Source organism: Colletotrichum karsti (assembly GCF_011947395.1).
Source record: "Colletotrichum karsti strain CkLH20 chromosome Unknown Scaffold9, whole genome shotgun sequence".
Taxonomy (NCBI): domain Eukaryota; kingdom Fungi; phylum Ascomycota; class Sordariomycetes; order Glomerellales; family Glomerellaceae; genus Colletotrichum; species Colletotrichum karsti.
The window spans coordinates 188,387-210,168 of record NW_024065909.1 but is presented as its reverse complement, the minus strand read 5'-3'; the positions used below and the strand labels follow the sequence as shown (position 1 = coordinate 210,168).

The following is a 21,782-nucleotide window of genomic DNA, read 5'->3' as shown; positions in this document are numbered from 1 at the left end:
TTAGGTAGCTAACGCGAGTGCCTTGGCTGACTTGCAGGTTCCAAGGGCAAGCATCCCTCAACCCCCACTCACTCGACGGTCCTCATCATCATCACCGGATGCTTATCTGACTTTCGGTGACGAGAGGCTGAGGGAACGGGTTTCGGCGGCGGCTCACCCGCACACACGCAAGATTCAGACACGCTGGAGCTAGCAAAGCCATATTCACTAGCGTCCGCAAGCTTCGACTCTTTTACCGCAAGGCACAGCAACCCGGCGCGGGGCCAGGGATGGATTTCTTCTGTCTCGATGGGCCAGCAGGAAGAAGCAACCGTTTTTGGTATTGGCATCTCACCATGACAGTACCTACCGCATGGCAATATGGGTGAGGCAATCGCGAGATGAGTCCAAGGGACGGAGGAAGTCTCAGACCAGAGAAGACGCCATATTGTTGGCGGCCGAGGATACCGGTTTTCGCCCCCATCCCTTGGGAATGGAGGTTCACAGCCGGTCCTTGATTTCGGGTTTCCTCCTCGCGATGTATGTCAATATGTCGTCGTTCGACCGGTATATAGCTCGCAGTTTGCTCGCCGTTTCTTGTCGAATGTTTCTCTCTCCATCCTCATCAGCGCAGTTCATCTCCTGCATCTCCTTCTTTCGACAAGCTCCAGTCAACTCACTCCTTCGTTTCAACTCGAAGCTTACCGAGCTCCAGTCTTTAGAGGACCTCCAGTTGCAGCAGCCATGAAGCCGACCACCACCGCCGTGTTGGCCTCCCTCTTCGGGTTGAGCGCCGCTCAGTGCGCCAGGGACAACTGTCTGCGAGGTAGGTCATCGTCCCATCTACCCCCATGTCTACCCACCCTGGGCAGATCTTCTCTACAGATCATAAGATCGTCGACTAACACTCCACTCCCCCAGCTATCGCGGCCAGTGCCTTCCCGACCCGAAGCGGCACTGCGGACTGCTCTCGCTTCCTGGAGAGGACTGTCTTCCCCGAGACGGCGTAAGCTTTCCAAACCCCCTGAAGCACATCTCCCTCTTTCTGACGCTCTACCAGCACCGCGACCGCGACCGTGACGGTCCCCACCACGGGCGTCATCACCGAGACCGTGACCGTCACCGGCGCCGGAGGACCGGGCCCGGTTTTGACCAGCACCGTCGTCGACACCGAGGTGATCTCGACCACCCTGACCAACGTCATCGGCACCACCGAGACCATCACCGCGTCGACCGAGACCATCGTCATCCCGACCACCGTCGTCGTCTCCTCCACCCGGACCCTCACCTTCGGCACCACCGAGATCGTCACCGTCACCACCGAGACGCAGACCATCGACGCCACCATCGCCGTCGTCAACAAGCGCCAGGCCAGCACCGTCGTCCCCGCCGCCTTCCCGACCTACGCCTCGGCCTGCAGCTCCGTCGAGCGCTACGCCTCGGCCTGCTCCTGCCTGGGCGTCACGCCCGGCACCGTGACCTCGGCCACGACCACCGTCACCACGACCACGAGCGTCCCCGCCACCGTGATCGCCACCGACGTCGTCACCGTCACGGTCAGCGGCAGCGCGGACCCGGCCTCGACCGTCCTGGCCACCAGCACCGAGACCACGACCGCCGTCGTCACCACCGACGTCGTCTCCGCGGTGACCACCTCCGTGACCGCCACGACCGAGGTCGGCAGCACCTCCACGGAGTTTGTCGAGGAGACCACCTCGCTGACCAGCACGTTCATTTTCAACGCTACCTTCACCACCTTCATTACCCGCACGACTTCTCTCCCTCCTGTCGTTAACAGCACCACTTCGACCTCTCTGACCACCATCTCCGAGTCGTCTGTGTTCCCCAACACCACTTCCAGCCTGACGTCCTTCGTCTCCGAGACTTCCACGTCCACTGGTTTCCCTAACGTTACATCTACCGAGTCGACTTCGATCTCGTCCACTCTTTTCCCCAACACCACCAGCACGTTCGTCTCTGAGACGTCCACTGGCTTCCCTAACGTGACTTCTACTGAGTCTTCTACCGTCTCATCGACGACTTTCCCTAACATCACCAGCACTTCTTCCGAGATTGTCTCTTCTACTGCTCTCCCTAACGTGACTTCTTCCATCTCCTCGTTCTTCCCGAACGTCACTTCTACCGAGTCCGTCTCGTCCACTCTCTTCCCCAACACCACCACGACCGTCGGGTCCAGCACTCTGTCCACCATCTTCCCCAACACCACCACATCCGACGTCATCTCCTCGACCGTGTTCCCTAACACCACGACCGGCGTCCCCTCCTCCACGCTGTTCCCCAACACCACCAGCACGGTCGTCGGCAGCTCGTCCACCCTGTTCCCGAACGTCACCGCGACCGAGACCAGCGCCACCTCGACCCTCTTCCCCAACACCACTTCCACCGAGGTGATCTCCTCCACCACCTTCCCCAACGTCACGATCACCTCGGCCACGGAGACCTCGACTCTCTTCCCCAACAGCACGACGACCGACATCTCCGCTTCCACCCTGTTCCCCAACAGCACCGCCGTCGAGTCCACCACCGCCGCTCCCTCGTCCACCCTCTTCCCCAACACCACCGTGACCGCCACCGAGTCCTCCACGATCTTCCCCAACAGCACCACCGTGGACGTCAGCTCCTCGACTCTGTTCCCCAACAGCACCACGGCCAGCACCATCTTCGACTCCTCCACCTCTGAGTTCAGCTCGACCGTGACCGGAGCCCCCAACGTCACCGTCAGCACCTCTACCGAGTTCCCGATCCTGACGACCACCGACGACTCCACCACCGAGGCCACCTCCACCGCTGAGGCCACGAGCTCCTCCTCTTCCTCCGAGTCCATCATCGACTCCGTCCCCTCCACCACCACCACCCCCTCCTCCACCACCGTCCCCGCAACCTCCACCGTCGTCTCCTCCTCCGCCACCCCCACCGCCTCGCCCATCTTCGCCCGTAACGTCTGCCTGAAGGTGACCTCCCCCGGCCTGATCCAGGGCGCCAAGCTCACCCTCGGCGCGAACCGCTTCAACCTCCGCAACGAGCGCGACCCGGCCCCCGCCGCCCTCTTCGACATCAACCTCACCACCGGACAGGTCTTCCAGTCCAACGGCGAGACCGTCGCCCTCTCCGCCCCCTTCGAGGCCGAGACCCGGCCCCTCAACGGCTTCACCCCGTCCCAGGTCCTGCGCATCAAGCTCGCGCCCCTCGTCTGCCGCACCTCCGGCGCCTCCCTCCCCGTCGGCGTCCCCCTCAACTGCACCGCCTCCGGCAACGACGACGTCAACGTCAAGTCCTACACCCGCTTCTTCTACAACTCCAACGACCTCGAGGGCATCGTCCGCATGGCCACCGCCGACCGCGTCTTCAACCGCGTCAACACCGAGCTCCAGCTCGCCCCCTACACCGGCGAGGAGTGCTCTTAGAAGAAAGAAGCAGAGTCAGGAATGACACGACGAAATAAACCCTGCAAGCCTTGGCAAGACCTGCAAAAGACAAACACATAGCCGCTTTTCGTCTTCGCCCTTTTTTCCGAAACATGTAACACTACGCGAAACTACAACGCCATGGTTTGGGCAGATCTGGGAGTTCCTTAATCATGATATATAACTGTGGGGTCCCTGCTTAATGGATAGCTCTCTGTCTTTTTGTCTTAATCTTAGGTCACTCGCTTGCCGAATTCAAGTCACTCCTTCTTCTTCTTATAACCTGTGTTCCTCTGTCCTGAAGTGACTCGCTCTGCCATGAATTGCTCCAGGGTAACAATGCTTGAAGGTGATCGTCGATGCTCGTTGCTCTAGAATTCGACTCTTGATCGGGATGGTCTCGGGCTTTGAGGCCTAGCAATTAGAACTTGGCACAATTCTCACTTCAAAGCTGAAGGCTTCATATCTCATGATTATCGGTCTGATATGATGTGCAGCACCTATTTCAACGTACACAAGTGGTGGCGCCCACATCTTAGCCCCGTGTCAGGGTATCTGAATTTCCCATGCGTTGGGTTTGCGACGATATACTAATTTGATACTTTTATTCCCTACGCTATCCAGTTCTTGTTCAGTTGCTAGCAAGCAGTCCGGGACTTGCAATGTTCTGGGATGAAAACGAAACTCTATTCGAATGTGGTGTTTTGGATTTCTCTTCGAGCGTGACGATCTTTTCCTGTAAGCATTCGACCCTCACAGAAGAATATAATGAATAGTTAAGACTCTGGTAGCAAGCTCTGACAGTAATGATACTGGCAGTAATGGCTTCGCATTGTTGGGTGGTATGTCTAACACTTCAGAAAATCCAGAACCAGCTTCACGGAACCTCGGACGGCGCGCGCCCCGTAAAAGCGGGACCCACCGGCCTCCCGTCCCCGGCCGAGGCACAAAAAAAAAAAGCCCCACCGTCCGGAGGGAACCCGCGGGGCCCATTGTGAAATTGGTAATCTACCCGGCGCCCTCACAGCCATCCGCAAATGACGTCGTCTTGCTGCGTGCTGTTACGGACAGGTGAGAGAGGCTGAGCTGATATGAGTAGTTAGCTCATCACCAAAATAACTACTTTTACACTTTACCGTGTTCTTTTGCTTTCTTTGACCGTTCGTGTATGCGCAGCTAGCATCGGAGCGGCGCATCCAGACGAGGAATGGTCCGGTCGGCAGGGCTCGCCGCGATTGAGGCTGAGAGGTGCCGAGTTCTGGAGCCGTCGCGACTTTGACAAAGGGTACGGCCTGTGGATTCTTGTTCGGCTGATATAAGCGTGTTCTTAGCTAAGAATTGTTGGCTGTTGGAAATGTTGCAAGCCTGGGCGATGTGATGCACGGATATGCGCCTAATGTTGGTTTCCGTGGATGGACGGACTGACTGGGTCGCGCTCGCAGGCGCTACACTAGGTGTGGCTATCTTACACAGAACGGCATGTCGTGACGCTTCATTCTGCGAAAGCCATAGGTAACGTACGGCCACGGGCTCTCGCATTCGATGTAGCCGCAGCACGAAGTCACGACATCAAAATCGCTGGCGAGATGTCTACGAACCCAGGAGAACGGAAGCGACCGTGGACGGTGCACGTAAAAGACTGGAGCAAAGCTGCCCTCCCCGATCGCCGGCTCCATCCGCTGTCACGTCTGAGCGGACGGTGTCCCCATCGAAAACCGTTCAAGCTTTCGCTCAGGGGACATGGGCAGGCGAGAATCGAACCAAACACCGTTGACAGACTGCCTGGCCGGGGAAAAAGGGGGTTCCACTTGACGGAAGAACCGCCAGCGACCCCAAATTGGAACAGGCAGCCGTTTCCATTCTTTCGATGACTTCTTCTTCTCCGCTTGTCCTTTTTTCTCGCGCAGAGAGGTGTGGAGTCTTGTCCATTTCGCCAAGGAAGCTTCGCCACCACAGGACCCTCCAGTCCATCAACCCGTGGGAAAAAATGTCAATAAAGGGATTGACGGGGATGAGTGTCGATTTGGGGGGATGGAAGACGCGGGTGCAATCTATCATTTCTTGTTTATTGACCGAGATCGAGACGCGAGTCAGCCTTGGGGTATTTCGCTTGCCGGTCTGTTCTGTGAGAGGTCGAATTTTCGTGTGAGGTCTTCACCGCGTCTTGGTATTTTGTCACCATCTGAGAATCTCTGGTGATTGAGACTGAGGTCGAAGGTAATATGCAGGGGAAGTGTGGATGCTTGGCACCACCATGAATCAAGGAGAAACAGAGTCTCTCGCGCGTCATCGAATCATCAGACTTCTCCCTCGGGGAAACAGTGTTCGGGGTCGGCATGTGGGAAAGCAGAGGCAACAGGCAGATCCATGCCAATGCTCGTGGGCAGTCCGAATGAAACCTCGTCAAGGCCGCGAATTCGAAGCCGCGTATTATCCACGACAGAACCCACGAGCTGTGCCGTCGGCATCGAGAACGCAGACGGCAGGCGTCTGCAGAATTCTTTTTGTCGACGACGCGCGAAAGTGCCGGCCGCTCTGACGCGGACAGCCGCACCAGACTAAACCCCGCGAGGTGGTCCAGCGGCAACCGCAGAAGCCATCCCGGCTGTTTTAGCGGTTGGACAGACTGGTGTGTTGGTGGCTGTCGTCTGAGTCTCCCGCTTCAGTGTGTGAGTGTCAGACATTGGATGCCAGCTTGAAAACTTCAGATTATTAAGGGACGATGCCAAGACCCAGTCAGTGATGAGTTTTGCACGCGTATGAAATGAGGCAATGTCGCCTCATTCAGGACTTGGCCTTGTGCGGACATTATCGAGCGGGTGCAGGCCTGAATGAGAAGGATTTTCGTTTCGCGGCCCCGTGGAATACGATCGGTACGTCGTTGGAACTCTGATGCCCTGGACGTGGAACGGGCTGGCCATCGGAGAGTGAAGGCTCACAGACGGAGTGAGGGCTGAATGAAGAGACGGTGAGGGGACCCGTGAACGGGGCCTTGAGGGACCACAGTGTCCGGGTGTACCTGAAGCATGGCGGCCATGGTTTGCGTTCAGGGGACACACGGCCTGTTGCCTGTGTTCAGAATGAGGACAATACCGGACAATTGCCTGATGTCGTAGCCTGTGACTCTGTGGTGCGCACCGTATGAGAGTGATGGTGAGAGACGGTGACGAATGAGAGTGAGAGTGAGAGTGAGAATGAGAGTGACCCGACACAGGCGCAGTGCAGCGTCGCGTGCCAAGACACGAGTCGAGGAACGAATCAATCTCGATCAAAACTGGGCCGGCGAATCAATGCCGGCTGTCAACAGTCCATCGTCTTCTCTGGGCTCCATCTTTTGGTTCCAATGATCGGGTGAGCTGCTATTTTCTGCGAGGCTTTGCGGCGTGTGGGACGCTCGCATGTTGACTCGATTTATGATTCTGGACTCTGGAGAGGCCGGTGGAAGGAACAGAAACCAGGAAATCCCAAGCATCAAGCGATCAACTTGGGCGCCTCCACGTGTCGACGGCGGTTCGGATGGCCCTGGTTAGGGCGTCAGCCTGCTGGCGAGTGGAGGATGAGCTGCAAGTCAGCGCCCAATTTGTGATATGTGCGTGATCTGTCGGAGGTCCATTGGTCTCTCGATTGTCCCCTGAATCGACGCAAATGTTGGGCTACAGTATTCGCATTGAGGATGCTAGCGGCCACGGTGCAGCTGACAGGCGAGCGTAAGACAACAAACGAGCCCTTGGCATGCATTTTGCTGCTACGACGGGCCTGTCTGGGAAGCCATGTAGAGAGCAGTGAGAATCAGAAATGGTGGTGGTGAATGGAAGCTGTTGATGGAAGCAAAAATCGAGGCAAAAAGCAGGGGCCCACCTCTGGATGAAGTGGAGCCGCATGGCCCCTGTTTCAGCTCCGCCCCCTTGGCCTTTCCACCGGTTCTTACTGGTCTTGCCCCTTGTGGCTTGCAGGTGGATCTCTGTGGAGCACCCTTCACCTTCCCCGGGGCTGGCCGCGCTCCTTCCCCCTTGAACTGACAGAGGAAACATGGGGTTCTCATTGGCCAAGACCGGGTGAGCACAGGCCGTTTGACGATCCAGCAGCGGGAAGGTCTGGCCAAGAAGGGAAAGGCGCCAAGGGGTACAGAGGTACGTACTTTTAGAGAGGAGGCACTTTGTAAGGTGGTGTGTGGTGGGCGGGAAGGAGCCAAGAACTGTGGAAGGTGCGCCTGCTTGCTTGGTGACCTGGTGGCAGTTGCACTCTTTGATGGGAAGGAAGGACTCAGGAGAGCAGGAAGCAGAGCACTTTCCTTGATTTTGTATTTTCTGGTTCTTGCTCAGACACGCGATCCAGTCTTTCCAGCTCTTAATAATTATTTTTTATTTGGTCCTCCTCTCTTGAAGAAAACAACACTTCTTCTCACTTTCTTATTCTTCTTTTTCGTCTCCCAATTTCCATCTTTCCATCCATACGAGATCTCTCTCACCTCCCCAGTCGCTCGCTCACCACATCACTTCCTTTTCAGTCATTGGTCATCCTCCACCACACCATCTTCTTATTTTTCTCACCAAAAGACCCTGCCCTGTGCCTGCCTGTCCTCCCACACCATTCTCAATCCCGTAATCATCCCATCCTTCCGGTCCAGGAACACCCCTCCTTGCCTCAGCCTTCATCATCCTCCCGTCGAATTTCCTTAGCTCCTTTCGGCTTCGCGCTTCATATACCCTCGACTCCCGCGCCGAGCTATCCCAAGCTCTTCTCGACCGCCCATCCCTCGCTCGTTATCGACATCGATCAACGGGCACTCGACAGGACAAGGCAGGACCAACCGTTATCGAGGTCCTCCCTTATCTCCCGCTCTCCGCGTCCTCCCGCTTTCCCGTTCGTGTCTTACACCAACGGATATGCACCAGCAAAAAATATCGGCCCACGACGTTCCAGTACTCAGCATACCAGTAGACACAGAAGAGAATCCTCCTCCTTTACACAATATGGGTGAAGACGGTGGCGGCCATGCGGCTGCTCCTACTGCCGGTCCTGGCCACAATGCCGCCAGCGACAACAACAACCTCAACCACCAGCAGCCCCCCGACGAAATCAAGATCAAGCCGCGCATGACCAACTTCGACACCACCGAGCTTCACGAGGCCATGTCGCCCACCGGCGCGACCACCCCTAACCCCTTCAGCCGCAAGAACACCAGTATCGACCTGGACGACTACTTCACCGGTCCTCGTGATATCCTCAAGCACTCGAAATGGCCTCTCTTCATGCAGATGCACGGCAGCATTCTGCCCAAGATGATCGTGCCCCTGCTCTGGATGTGTCTCTGGTCCGCCTGCATCACCTGCATCCACATGCTCAAGACCAAGATGGCCGTCGACTCCGTCCTGCTGACCGTTCTGGGTTTCGTCGTCGGTATGGGTCTCTCTTTCCGCAGTTCTACCGCCTACGAACGTTACGCCGAGGGTCGCCGCTACTGGGCCCAGCTCATCCTCGCATGCCAGAGTCTCGGCCGCGTCTTCTGGATTCACGGTGGTGACCCCGAGGGTCTCGACCCCAGAGTCTCGATGCTGCGCAAGGTCGGCTGCATGAACCTGCTTCTCGCCTTCTCCGTCGCCCTCAAGCACAAGCTTCGCTTCGAGCCTTACACCGGCTATGAGGATCTCGAGCACCTCGTCGCCCACCTGTCGACTTTCGCCCAGGAGGCCACCGCCGCCGACCCAGACAAGGTGTCTCTCCGCAAGAAGAACATCTTCAAGGAGACGGGCGAGTATCTCGGTGTCTCTTTCGCCGCCAGCAACCCCCGCAAGACGATCAAGAAGGCTTCCCGCCCCCTCGGCAACCTCCCCCTCGAGATCCTCAGCTACATCGCCTGCCTTGTGGACAAAATGGTCGAAGACGGTCAGCTTAAGGTGCCGATGCAGCAGACCATTGCCTACAACAACGTTGCTCTCCTCAACGACATCATGACCGGTACCGAGCGCGTTCTCACCACGCCCCTGCCCATCGCCTACACCATTGCCATCAGCCAGATCACCTGGGTCTACGTCATGCTCCTCCCCTTCCAGCTTGTCGGCAAGCTCGAGTGGATCACGATCCCCGCTACTGTCGCCGCCGCGTATATTATCCTCGGTATCCTCTTTATCGGCCGCGAGATCGAGAACCCCTTCGGAGAGGACGTCAACGACTTGCCCCTCGAGCTGTACTGCGAACAGGTCGCCTCTGAGCTCGACATCGTCTGCTCTTTCGAGAAGAGCGACCCCTACGCCTTCATGGAGTCCAGCCTCAACCTGCCTTTGTTTCCCGCCAGCATGGCGCCCTACAACATCTGGATGACGCGCTCCGAGAACCGTGTCCGCCATGCCATCCACAACAAGCACGACACCGTATTCGAGTTCCGTAAGAGGGTTGTCCTCGAAAAAGTGGCGTCCAACACTGGAGGCAAGAGCGAGAAGAAGGCCAGCAGCGAAGCCACCATGACCTCCAACGGAGATCATAACGTGTAGGCGGTCTTATCTCCTCTCGCGTTGCTTTGGGTTTTCTTCTTCTTCATTTCTCCCACTGTTGCATATAAAGGCTGGATGGGAATGGGTTTTAGCGATGCATTTTCGGCACGGGAAAAGAACGTTATACAGCGCCCCCGACAGGGAGGCTTTTTGGCACAGGAACCGGCTCGGATTTTCTTTTCAATTGTAATCAACCTGGAAAACGAACGAAACAGGTCTGTATGTTCGAGCGTGGCATATTCTCTCTTCTCTTGCTTTAGAACTCTACGACTGGTAGATATCCAAATTGAATGAGAAACTTCAAAAACAACCTAAACCATCTTGCTTCTCGTGAAGTTCATGCCTTTGTATGCAGCAAGCAGTAAGCTAGGTAGGAGCCGCTCATCCAGACCAACATTTCTCTTAGCATGACGCCCAGCAGAACCACGACGATCTCTAGCACGACCCCTGATAACCCTCACCCCATGAACCGACACTCTGGGCAGTCCAGACGGTCTAGACACTTCCATGAACGAATGTCGGGGCGGCCCGTCGTTTGCGCGGAGGCGGGTCCGCCTGCCTGCCTCGTGCCAGACTTCCGAGCGGCGGTGGTGTGTGTGGGTTGACTTCCCGATCGACCGGGGTCTGAAGAGAACATCAGACAGGGACGCATGATTTCTACGACCTCATCAAACATGAGCGAAAACAAAAGGGGGGCGATGAACACGTGTAGATGGATGGGTGATTTGTGAAACTTATGATGAGATGTTTGAGATGGGCCGCGTAAGGTGAGGGTTTTCGTTCTCGATTTGAAGCGGGAGGTGGTGTTTGGATGACGTAAGCTGGTGAGAGGGGTGATGAGCTATGAGCTCTGAGGATGAATTAGTGTGTATATATGAGAGTACACATCTGGAGTCAGTGTGTATACATGAGAGTACTTATTCCAAGTGTGTTGATTTGTGGATGGAACATAGCATTCAGTAGACATTAGAATGAGATGAGCAGGGACTTGGAGTCGGCTGTGAGTGAGAGATGAAAGTGTATCGGTAGGTCGGTTAGATTGCTCTTAGAGAGATTAAGAGAAGGAAATGTAAGTAAACATGTGGCTAAGACTTGTGTTGAACCTTCCTTTCAGATAGGGTCTGTTTATGGGTAGTCGTTGGCTCCTATCCTCAATTGTGGTTCTAATCGACAAATATGAAATCGTCACATAGAATCCTACATACCGTATCCAAATGTTGAGAAGCCGGTGTGATCAATGATTCTCATTGTATTGAAGACATAGTAGTAATACACAGGGCAACACCAACCCCTCCCAACCCCAAAGCTCACCGGCTCTCCGACAACGACTGCCGACTCTTCGGCGGCGGACTCAACGGCGTCGGACACTCCCGGTCCACCTCGTCATCGCCGACCCCGAAATAATACACATCATCATCCGAATCCCTCTCCGTCAACGCGATGCTCATATGCCTCCTCACACCCAGCCCCCTCATCAACCCTCCCCCTCCCCCGCCCCCAAACGCAGAGCTCCCGTCGCTGTGGATGCTACTCCTCATACTCCTCGTCCTCCTCGGCGCCCCCGTGCCCCCGGCGCTCACCGTCGTCGCCTCGCTCTGCCGCCGCGCCACCCCGTTCACCTCGAGCACGGGCATGTCGATCTCCGTGGATGACGCCGTCGTGACGATGGTCACGGGGATCGTGGGCGTGCGCATGACCACCGCGGACACGGGCACCGGCTCGATCTCGTCGCCGGCGGCGGCGAGGGTGGAGTTGGAGTTCTCGCTCTGCTGCCGGCTGCGCTGCCAGAAGCTGGAGACGGGCTTGCGGATGACGACGACGTCGGACTCGCAGCTGATGGAGGAGGAGACGCGGTCGGTGAGGAGGCGCGGCTGGGCGGTGGCGTCGGAGGAGTGCTGGGTCGGCGGGATCGAGGCGACGTGGATGAAGGAGGGCCCGCTGCTGCCGGTGATGGTGTTGTCGCCGGGGGAGAGGTACAGCCGGGAGCCCGGGTGGGAGAGGAGGGGTCGGAGGGTGGGGATGCAGAGGCAGATGACGGCGACGGAGAGCTCGACGATGGACCAGACCATGTGCGGGGTGCCCTCGTACGTCTGGTCGAGGTTGGCGAAGGTGGCGGGGAGGGTTGCGATGCGGATGATGGAGATGACGCATGTTCTGTTTGTACGTCTGTTAGCATTCCACGTCTCATTTTTGCCAGCATAACGGAGTTCATCTCACAAGAGTCCGAGACCGAAGCTGGCCATTAGAGCGAGCTTCTGCGTCTTCCTCATCCGCAGCCGACCCAGCAGCGGGACGGGGAGGATAAAGATGGCGATGTCGGTGACGAGGTGGATCGCGGCGTTGGCGAGGAACCAGCCGAGGATGTTGATCGGGGCGTTGAGCGAGCCGTACTTGTAGACGAGGTCGAAGGTGACGCCGGCGGAGACGAGGAGAGAGATGCCGAAGAGGGCGAGGAAGCCGATGCCGAGGTTGCAGAGGAGCTCGACCTTCGGGAGGGGGAAGACGCGGCGGTATTGCAGGAGGAAGGCGATTTTGATGGTCACGAAGGCGACTTGGTAGACTATCACGACGAAGAGGGCGATCTGGAGGGGGTTATTAGACGAGGTGCTGGTGGGAGTGTGAAGGGATGGAGATTGGCACCTTTTGGCCTTTTAGGAGGTTTTTGACCGAGTTCATCCAGACGTGTTTGCCGAGGCCGAATCTCGTCGCTTTGAAGCAGTGTTAGTAAACAGAATGGCCTGCGATGTGTGATTTGATGTCACTTACCAACACAGAGCATGGAGTTGTGTAACACCACTGCAAACTGCACCCAACCTCATATCAGTCCTACTCCTCTGCGTCCAGTTCTAACCCGCATCATTACGACTTACAAACGCAAAGGTGAGAAGGGTATCGTCAGCCCCCCACTTCCTCGTCATGAACGCCCTCACATACACCCTCAGCGCGAAGAACACCGTCGCGAGCACGGTCATGATGATGCCGATGACGAGAATGAGGTCGGACCGGCTCTCGAGCGAGCCCGGCGGCAGGGCATCTTCCCACGGCGCCGCTGACGGGTCGGTGCTGTCGGCGATTGATTCCATGTCCTGGGGCGACGTGGTCCAGATCAACATTGGCGAGAAGTTTCGTCCTTCCTCCTACGCATCGGCGGGTTGTGTGCCCGTCCTTTTGGGTGACGGGGTTCCCAGATCGGCCGTGTTGTTGTTAGTGTTCCCTCCCGAAAGTTCGTCAAGTAGTCGGTCGAGTCGTTTCGTTCGGATCGTATGGGAGAAGGAAACCTGTGTGGCTGATGCAAGCCGGATATCCCACAGGAACCAGGTGAAGGAGAGGAGGGACTGTGATGGAGGAGAACAAACGGGGGGAGAGGGGAGCACAGCGACAACAGAAAGAGGAAGTCCTCAAAGAATAATATCCCCCACCGAAAAGAACCGCAACATCTCAAGGTAGGACACCAGTTGGGCGCTACGAGGCGTCCCTTCCCACATGCGTTCGGTAGATGTCTCACCCCGGATCCGGCGACGCGGGTTCGACCCCATTCACCTCCTCTAGCACATAGTCGCCTCCTCCCCCTCTCTCCTCCTAGAACATGCGTTCTGCCATTCGCCGCATGGCATCTGCTTTTCGTTTTCCCTTCTAGACGTGTGTGCAATTCCGCATCCGACCTAGGCCATGTCGTCAAACGCGGTCTTGGCACGCTCTGGGTAGGTCTTACAGATGTCTCTCTCTGCCTCCTTGCTGCCGTATCTCACGGCGGGAGGCATGTCTCGGTCGTACTACTCTCTTTCTCTCTCTCCCTCCCTCTCTCGGACGTTTGGTTTCGACGAGAAAGCTTATCATGGGAGTGGATCTGGTGTTCTGGAAGGCGGACGGGGGGAGGCGGGGAGGAATCCGAGACCGAAGGGAGCCAGGTGAAGATCAAGCTTTTGATGGGAATGCGGAGTGCAGATAGGGCGTCTCTTCCGGGTTAGATCGTGGATGGAGAAGGACTGGTTCTGGGGATGTCAGGATTCGGTGATCGATCTGTCAAATCAGCCACATGACGCAAGGTCCGCGCGTGGATCGCCGGCGGTATGGAGACGGATGGTTTCTGTGGCGTCTTGTGGATTGAGGCACTGGATGTTCTGTGATGCGAGAGACGCATCTTAACGGAACGTTTGGAGATAGATGAAATGGGAACGAAAGAAGAGCAACCGATCTCGGATAATGACATCTCGGGCCGAAGGATCATGGGTGAACGCTATATTTGATGGTGGTTCTGAGACGTGATCTTCGCTGCATCGTGTACGCATGCGTCGAATATTCACCCGCTGCTGATACAAGCATGCGTGATGAGGCAAAACTGCGCTGACTATCACGAACAGGATAGAGAATGACTCTTTGATGAGATGATGGCACTCATTCTCGTCACTCGACGCGGAGACCGGCCTCCTTGATCAACGGCAAAATCTTCCGCCCAAAGTACTCCAAGTCCGGTGCGAAATCGTAGAAATTCGCAACGACACCATCAATGCCAATTTTGTGCAACGCATCCAACTGCTCGACAACCTGTTCAGGCGACCCAATGATCTCGATATTCCCGCCGAGATTGAGCCCCTGCTTCTCCTGCTGCCCCTTTCGCCCCCTCCACGCGTGGGCATCACTATCATAATTCCCATTTGCCGTCCCGAACTTCTTCGTCCCCGTCTGCACTTTGGTGCCCTCGGCGATGCTCCGGGCGTACGCCCACGATTCCTCTGGCGAGTCTCGCGAGACGATGATGGGGTTGATCAGGATCTTGACCTCGCGGCCCTCGGCCTCGACGGCCGCCCTGATGGTAGCGATGTGAGCGGGCAACGTCTCCAGCGCGCTTTCGATATTCGCCGTCCCGGGAGACGTGACGAAGATGAAATCGGAATACCGCGCCGCGAAGTCGATGCCCGCCGGGGACCCCGTCGCGTTGATCAGGATCGGCCTGCCGAACCGCGGCTTCGGCGTGACCCACGCGTTCTCGAGCCTCCAGGGCGAGACCGTCCCCTCGTACGACAGGTTCTCCGTCTCGCCCCAGAGGCTGTTGACGACGTCGAACAGCTCGCCGGCCATCTCGTACCTCTTGTCGTGCTCGATACGCTGCCGCCCGAACATCTCGTGCTCGACGGCCCGGTGGCCCGTCACCACGTTGATCCCCCACCGGCCCTTGGCGATGTGGTCGAGCGTGGCGCCGTACTTTGCGATGTGCAGCGGGTGGAGGGGCCCGTAGAGGACGTGCATGGTCGAGATGAGCAGGATGGATTGTGTCGCGGCGGCCATGGCGCCGAGGGCGACGAAGGCGTCGAGGGAGGCCTCGCCGTCGTAGCCGCCCTTGGGGAGCCACTGGGTGCGGCTGAAGGCGAGCTCGAAGCCGAGGGCCTCGGCTTTGCGGACGAGGTCGAGGTTGTAGTCGAACGTCCAGGTGTTGCTCGTGGGGTATGTGGAGATTTTGATGTCTTGGAGGTTGAGGAAGAGGCCGAGGAGGAGGGGCTGGCGGGATGCGCGGCTGAGAGGCGAGGAGGGGAAGTCGAAGGGGCCTTTGAGGGCTGGGCCGCCTTCTCGGACTGACTTTGCGGACATGATGAGTCTTGGGTATCGGGTAGGTTCAACGTCTACGAGGGGCGCATGCTTTCACGCAAATGCGATGATGTTTGTGAAACATCAATGTTCAGAATCGCGCTCTGATAAAATCCGACAATGGCCATACCATCTCATATCTCGATGTCAAACGACTGGTTATGTAAGTTGGAGATGACGCGTGAATGAGGAGATATGTCGAGCTCGCATCCTGCAGACTTTTGACGCCTGCTATTGAGACCGATTATCTCCACAGTCGGCTGATGTTCAAGCACGCAATTCGAGGTTGTACATGTTTGATATTCTGCATCGATGCTATTTGGTGAACACCGCGTCGCATACCTGGAAGACATAATTCGGAAAGATAAGGCACAGTTTTCAACTCTATCGTTCATACATGTCTAAAAGGTCTCAATGAGCACATATAATGGTGATGTGAGGCAGCCTGGGCACCAAACTCTCCATCAGATCTATTAGACGCCCTCCCAGAAAAACGTCTGCGGCAAGTGGAAACTGGCCCGCAGGATCTCGTCCTTGGGGTTCGAGCTCGATGCGACTATCGCCACGTACTCTCCCGCCTCCGCAAGCCACTTCGATCTCTCTTGCGACCAGTATGACAGCGAGTACTTATCAAGGACAAGCTCAACAGTCTTCGTCTCGCCAACTCTCATAACCACCTTGGAAAACGCCTTGAGCTCTCGGGCAGGCCGTTGAAGAGTGCTCTCGGGGTCGTGGATGTAGACCTGAACCACGTCCGCGCCGTCATACGGGCCCTTGTTCGTCACGTCAACCGAGATCTTCATCTTGAAATCTACCGAAGGTTCAAAAGTGCTCGGCACCTGAAGTCTCGAGTACTCGAAAGTCGAGTACGAAAGACCGTGACCAAAGTAGAAGAGAGGGTCCCGGTCGGTTACCTCGTAGTAGCGGTGACCGATGAAAACTCCCTCCCCGTAAACGATGTCGTAGTCGGTCTTTGAGAAGTTGAGATAAGCAGGTGTGTGCTTGATGGACTTTGGGAATGTCTGGGAAAGTCTGCCTGAGGGGTTGGCTTTGCCGAAGAGGACGTCTGCTAAGCCGTGACCGGTCTCCTGGCCGCCGAACCACGCGTGCACGAGTGTGGACGCTTGAGACTCCCATGGCATCTCAATGGGACAGCCTGACTGCGTAACAATGACCTTGAGAAGTTGTTAGTCTTGGATATACTATCTACAACCACAAGCACCTGTAGATTGACACTCACAGCGTTGGAATTGGCAGCAAGAACAGCCTGTATCAGGTCATCGACCCGGCCGGGCAGTCTCAGGTGCTTCCTATCGGCGCCCTCATACTCAAAGTCCGACGACAGACCCGTGACTACTATGGGGACATCGACCTTCTTGGCCAGCTCCGCCGCCTCCTTGATGGCGAGGTCTTCATCGATGATTTCGAAACCGCCGACTCGGCCCGCAAGTGTCAGTGCTGTGCCGACACCGCCAGAAAGGTCTTCGTTGACCTGGATGACCTCGATGTCGATGGTCTTGCCCTCAGTCAGATGTGTGTCGCAGAACTTTTCCATAGACAATCTGTTAAAACAGGGTGTAGGGCCCGTCTTGGGAGGCTGGTTGCTCCAGAGGTCAATGACTTCTTTCCCGTCGATGCGCACTTTGCCCTTGCCTGACGTGCTGAAGCCAAACCTGAAAGGACCCGTAGTTTCTGGGGTGTAGACAGCACGAGCTCTGGCATAGAACTTCTTGGGTAGGGTCGCGTGGAAACTCTCCGGAACATCGATGAGTTCCTTCTCGGCAGTGGCTGATAGCAAGACCTCGGCGTCAGGCTTCTCGTCTGGATTCTCTCCAAAGACCTCGACTGACCAACCAAACCCTTCAGCGTTCGCGGGCTTGAGATTCTTCAGAAGAGGGCTGAATCTGAAAGCTGTGGAAGAAACGAGTCAGCCTGGATCGACATAAGAACGAGACAAGCGACTCACAGTGACATCCCAGGGCATAAGAAACATTCTCCTTTCCAGCCTCTTCCACGACGGCGTTGTAAGGGGTCACGGAGTAGTAAGGCTCGACCTCCGCACTTCCACCACCGCTCAAGGCCGGGTTCTTGACATGGTCTCCGATCAATGCGATACGCCTCTTTTCCGACACTTTAATAGGAAGCACTCCTCTGTCGTTCTTCAAAAGAACAACGCTCTCCGCCACGAGCTGCCGAATCAGAGCCTGCTGCTCCGGCGTATTCGTAGCAGAGAAGTACGCTTCAGGTTTCGTGTCCATGACCTTGTTGACGAGGTTGAGAACATTCCTGACACACTCGTCGATGGCCGTCCGCGGTACTTTACGGCTGTTGACGGCCAGACTTAGGCACTTGCCTCTCCACTGCGTCGGACCGGGCATCTCCAGATCCAGACCGGCGTTGATGGCTTCGGAAGTACTGTAAGTACCAAACCAATCGCTCATTACTAGCCCCTTAAAACCCCACTCGTCGCGCAGAATCTGCTTCATAAGCAACGGATCCTCGCTCACGTGGATTCCGTTGATCTTGTTGTACGAGGTCATGAATGTCCAGGGATCCGAGTCGCGCATGACGAGTTGGAACGGGAGCATGTGGACTTCCCGAAGCGTGCGCTGGGTCATACAGACGTTGTCCTCAATGGAGTTGTCGGACTGGTCGTGCGCGGCATAGTGCTTCACGCTGGTTGCGACACCGCGCTCTTGTACGCCGTTGATGTAGGCGGCTCCTAGGATGCCACTGAGAAAGGGGTCTTCGGCGAAAGCCTCGAAACCGCGACCGAATAGCGGCGAACGTTGGAGGCAGATGGTAGGTGCCAGAAGGACGTGAACGCCTCGAGCTCTGGCTTCTTCCCCGAGGAGGTTCCCGACCTTGTGCAGAAGCTCGGCGTTGAAAGTTGCTCCCATGCCAGTTGCTGAAGGCAACATGGGGCTCGGGTTCTAAGTTCATGATCAGCCTAGATCAAGACAACACGGGCATGCTTCAAGCTTCTATTGCCTGATCAAAATTTCATCTTACTCACTCGATGGAAAGCGCGTCGACCGCGAATGCCATGGGGACCATCCGAAGTCTGGTTCAAAGTCAGTAATGTGTCCCGTACATGAGCATCTGCGAGTACTGACGATCAGAGCCGGGATGCCTCGCTGAGGGAGGCCCGTCGTTCGGAAAGATCCCTGACCCGCCAGAAGATCAATCTTCTCCTCCAGCGTAAGCTGGCTTATCAAGCCTTCCACATCGAGTGGGATGCTGTCGGCTGTCATCTTCGAGGAATATGCCAAAGCGCCGTCGAAGAAGGCGGGGAGGAGGTTGAAGGTGAGGGATGGAAAAAGGTACGGGTATTGAGGCGTGAGACTTAATTTCGCAATAAAGACCTGGATCTAAGCTTGAACTCAATCCGCTCCAAATCTATCACGAGATCTCAGAATCTGAATCTCATCTGACGGCTCCGAGGCCGTGGAACTCTCCTGATTCGGAGTAGCGTCGGAAAACACGACGGAATTGCGGGAGTCACGCGTGGACAGATGCTCCAACGGCTTACCCCAAGCAAACCACTTGGGGCATTTAGGCTAAAGTCGCGACCTCCGGAACCCTGTCCGAACGCCGCCGGAGCCCACGGGGCTCCACAAATTGGCCGGCCGAAGTGTACCCGGCCGCCGTGAGTGGCTCGGCACGGCGAATGCCAATGCCGCCGGACCCATTCGGCTAAACCCTTTGCTCACTGCCGTTGAGACGGAGGTATATATTCCCATGATAGTTGATTCGACGAATTCCCGTCAAAGGGGTTGAACTTCGGCTCGTGGCCGCATGCTTGCGTGCCAGATGTCTCAGAGCTGGTCCTCCTGGTAGACATCGTACTTGTATTTACTCCCAACGTGCTCAGCAGCGAGAGACTTGTGCCCTCCTCCAAAAACCTGCTCCCTCGCTGTCAAATGTTCCGAATTTTCTCCGTTTGATATGTCGGGGTACAACCCACGACGACGAAGCTCGGGCACAAGCAAGTCAACGACGTCCTCAAAACTCTGCGGAGTCACCACCGAGACGATGTTGAAGCCATCAATGTCCGCCTCGTCGATCCATCTCTCGAACTCATCGGCCACCGTCTGCGGGCTTCCGACAGCAAACGGTGCAAGCCCGCCAATGGACGCGAACTCAGCCACGCGCCTCGCAGTCCATGTCTCTCCATCCGTGGTATTGACGAAAGAGTCGAGATGGGTCCTTATTCTGGACTCTCCCGCATCTGCGGCACTCAACTCCCGATCGAGAGGAACTTTGGAAAGATCGATGCCCGTGACACCACTCACTTGAACCAGGCCACCAATAACGCTCGCATACTTCTTGTACTCGGCCAGCTTTTGTCGAGCCTCCTCGTCCGTCTTGCCGATGATTGGACAGAAACTAATGAAAACCTTGAAGCGTCTTGGGTCGCGTCCTTTTGCTGCTAATGCCGCGCGAAGCTGGGCCACCTTTGGACCTGTCTGGGCTGGTGTTGTCCCTCCAACGAAGGCCGCCTCGGCGTGGTTTGAGGCAAAGTTAATGCCGGCCTCGGACGTACCTGCTTGGAACAGGAAGGGTGTTCTTTGTGGCGAAGGCGGCACGATGTGCTTGCTGTTCAGCTTATAAAACGGCCCTTCATGCTTGATGGTGCGCACTCGGCTCGGGTCGGCGTATGTATCGTTTGGTCCATCCGCCACGACCGCGTCGTCAGCCCAAGAACCTTCCCAAAGCCTGCACACATAGAGGTCAGCCTTCATCCTATTTGGTTTCTTGGCGAAGCGTATACTTATAAAGCAAGCGCAGATATTCATCGGCCCTCTCGTATCTCAAGTCGTGATCAATGGCATCATCTAGGCCAATAGCTTGAAAGGCGGACTTCTTCCATCCAGTGACAATATTCCATCCAAAGCGGCCTTTGGTGATGTGGTCCAGCGTTGAAAAGCGGCGCGCCAGAAGAAACGGAGTCTCATGAGAAGTCGAGCTGGTTATGGCGAAAGAGAGCTTGCTGGTCGCTGCGGCCATGGCGGATATAGGCTGTGCTGAACGTCAACATTTGATAGTAAGATGACGGCCTTCTTAGTTCTGAACTCACAATTGATGGATCTAGAGCTGGATATTGTGTTGCTCTTCTGATTGTCTCGTCAATGCTCCCGCCGTACGTTTCATAGCCGCCTACACACGACAATCAGTATCCAAGTTTGTGTATTCCACCGGGCAATAATCACCAAGCGTGTCCGCCAGGAAGAGGGAAAAAAAGCCGCCTCGCTCCAATAACTTCGCATATTCGACCCAGAAAGAGATGTCAAACTTCTCCAGGCCTCTATCAGCAGGGTTCTTGACATCATGTTAGTTTCTACGAAGCTTCGACGAAGACAGGGCCGCTTCAGTTTACACACCTTCCACTGACCAGGTGAAAGCATGCCTGGGCCAAAAAAGTCAAAGGCATTGAGAAGAATCTGTCTCTTGGAGCCCTGCCCCTTCTCGTCTGCATTACGCGAGAGTCCACTGGCGTTAGAGAGTGTCGAAGCCATCTTACGGAGTGAAACGCAGACAGCTGTGATATCAATTCAATGCGAAAACAGAATTACAACAACGCATGTTTTGAGCTATGTATCGAGTGCACTGTGAGATTTTACTGGCATGATGATTTGGCGATAGGGCTACGATGACGTGATTACGAGATGATGTCGCCATACAGGCAACAGCGCGTCCCCACGATAGAGATATGTGCCTAATAAACCGCTATCATTCTCTTGCGACACATTTTAGGTCCAAATCTGTCGACAACCCGGCGTGGGTTCTTCATTGATTATCCTGAAGTTCAATCTTCGTCGATTTCAATTGGTCCAGCCTAGTCGCGTTGGTAAGGTTGCAGTTCACCAAACGCCATAATCAGGAGTCTTGCACCATATCCCTGGTCTCCCTCAATCCACATCGCCACGGGAGACCGAGACCCGCGATAGATAATATCTTCCATTACTTGTTTCTGAATTGTCCGGACAATAATGAGTTATCTCGTATATGAAATCACGGATTTGGCTTAAACTGAATAATTGGGAAATATTTGATAGAGTAATTGTAATACTCATGAAAGCAAGCAGTCCGGGCCAGGATGAGAGCGGAATATGAACGGACATGGGGTGTATCGAGGAATAAGAGGAACAAGGACCGTATCTCCGACGCCGGCCCCTCAAGTTCTCGTAATACTGCAGCTTGTTTGCGTGATCGATGAGACCCAGGCGGTAGCCTAGATGTACTAGATGTTCCGTGTTTATGATAATTCTCCAAACCGGTCTGAAGTCTCGATTTTGGTTTA

At 55.9% G+C, this 21,782-nt stretch overlaps 6 protein-coding genes across 6 annotated transcripts; 2 read left to right on the top strand and 4 right to left on the bottom strand.

The window, feature by feature from the left end:
- Nucleotides 1-723: 723 nt before the first annotated feature.
- On the top strand, nucleotides 724-3,404 carry CkaCkLH20_03605 (uncharacterized protein; the record flags this gene model as incomplete). The annotated part of the gene is made up of 3 exons (XM_038886324.1): nucleotides 724-805; nucleotides 901-985; nucleotides 1,040-3,404. The coding sequence occupies 3 exons, from the start codon at nucleotides 724-726 to the stop codon at nucleotides 3,402-3,404; spliced, it is 2,532 nt and encodes an 843-aa protein (XP_038748166.1).
- A 4,973-nt stretch (nucleotides 3,405-8,377) lies between these two features.
- On the top strand, nucleotides 8,378-9,895 carry CkaCkLH20_03604 (upf0187 domain membrane protein; the record flags this gene model as incomplete). Its single annotated transcript, XM_038886323.1, has 1 exon — nucleotides 8,378-9,895. One exon carries the CDS (start codon nucleotides 8,378-8,380, stop codon nucleotides 9,893-9,895), a length of 1,518 nt encoding a protein of 505 aa, XP_038748165.1.
- A 1,307-nt stretch (nucleotides 9,896-11,202) lies between these two features.
- CkaCkLH20_03603 (uncharacterized protein) lies at nucleotides 11,203-13,008 on the bottom strand (the record flags this gene model as incomplete). Its single annotated transcript, XM_038886322.1, has 5 exons — nucleotides 11,203-12,049; nucleotides 12,113-12,477; nucleotides 12,536-12,603; nucleotides 12,662-12,698; nucleotides 12,766-13,008. The coding sequence occupies 5 exons, from the start codon at nucleotides 13,006-13,008 to the stop codon at nucleotides 11,203-11,205; spliced, it is 1,560 nt and encodes a 519-aa protein (XP_038748164.1).
- A 1,291-nt stretch (nucleotides 13,009-14,299) lies between these two features.
- Nucleotides 14,300-15,481, bottom strand: CkaCkLH20_03602 (methanesulfonate monooxygenase; the record flags this gene model as incomplete). Its single annotated transcript, XM_038886321.1, has 1 exon — nucleotides 14,300-15,481. One exon carries the CDS (start codon nucleotides 15,479-15,481, stop codon nucleotides 14,300-14,302), a length of 1,182 nt encoding a protein of 393 aa, XP_038748163.1.
- A 470-nt stretch (nucleotides 15,482-15,951) lies between these two features.
- Nucleotides 15,952-18,732, bottom strand: CkaCkLH20_03601 (uncharacterized protein; the record flags this gene model as incomplete). The annotated part of the gene is made up of 5 exons (XM_038886320.1): nucleotides 15,952-16,653; nucleotides 16,719-17,389; nucleotides 17,445-18,411; nucleotides 18,495-18,542; nucleotides 18,595-18,732. 5 exons carry the CDS (start codon nucleotides 18,730-18,732, stop codon nucleotides 15,952-15,954), a joined length of 2,526 nt encoding a protein of 841 aa, XP_038748162.1.
- A 564-nt stretch (nucleotides 18,733-19,296) lies between these two features.
- CkaCkLH20_03600 (uncharacterized protein) lies at nucleotides 19,297-20,997 on the bottom strand (the record flags this gene model as incomplete). Its single annotated transcript, XM_038886319.1, has 5 exons — nucleotides 19,297-20,197; nucleotides 20,253-20,500; nucleotides 20,559-20,638; nucleotides 20,692-20,800; nucleotides 20,863-20,997. 5 exons carry the CDS (start codon nucleotides 20,995-20,997, stop codon nucleotides 19,297-19,299), a joined length of 1,473 nt encoding a protein of 490 aa, XP_038748161.1.
- Between the last annotated feature and the right edge of the window lie 785 nt (nucleotides 20,998-21,782).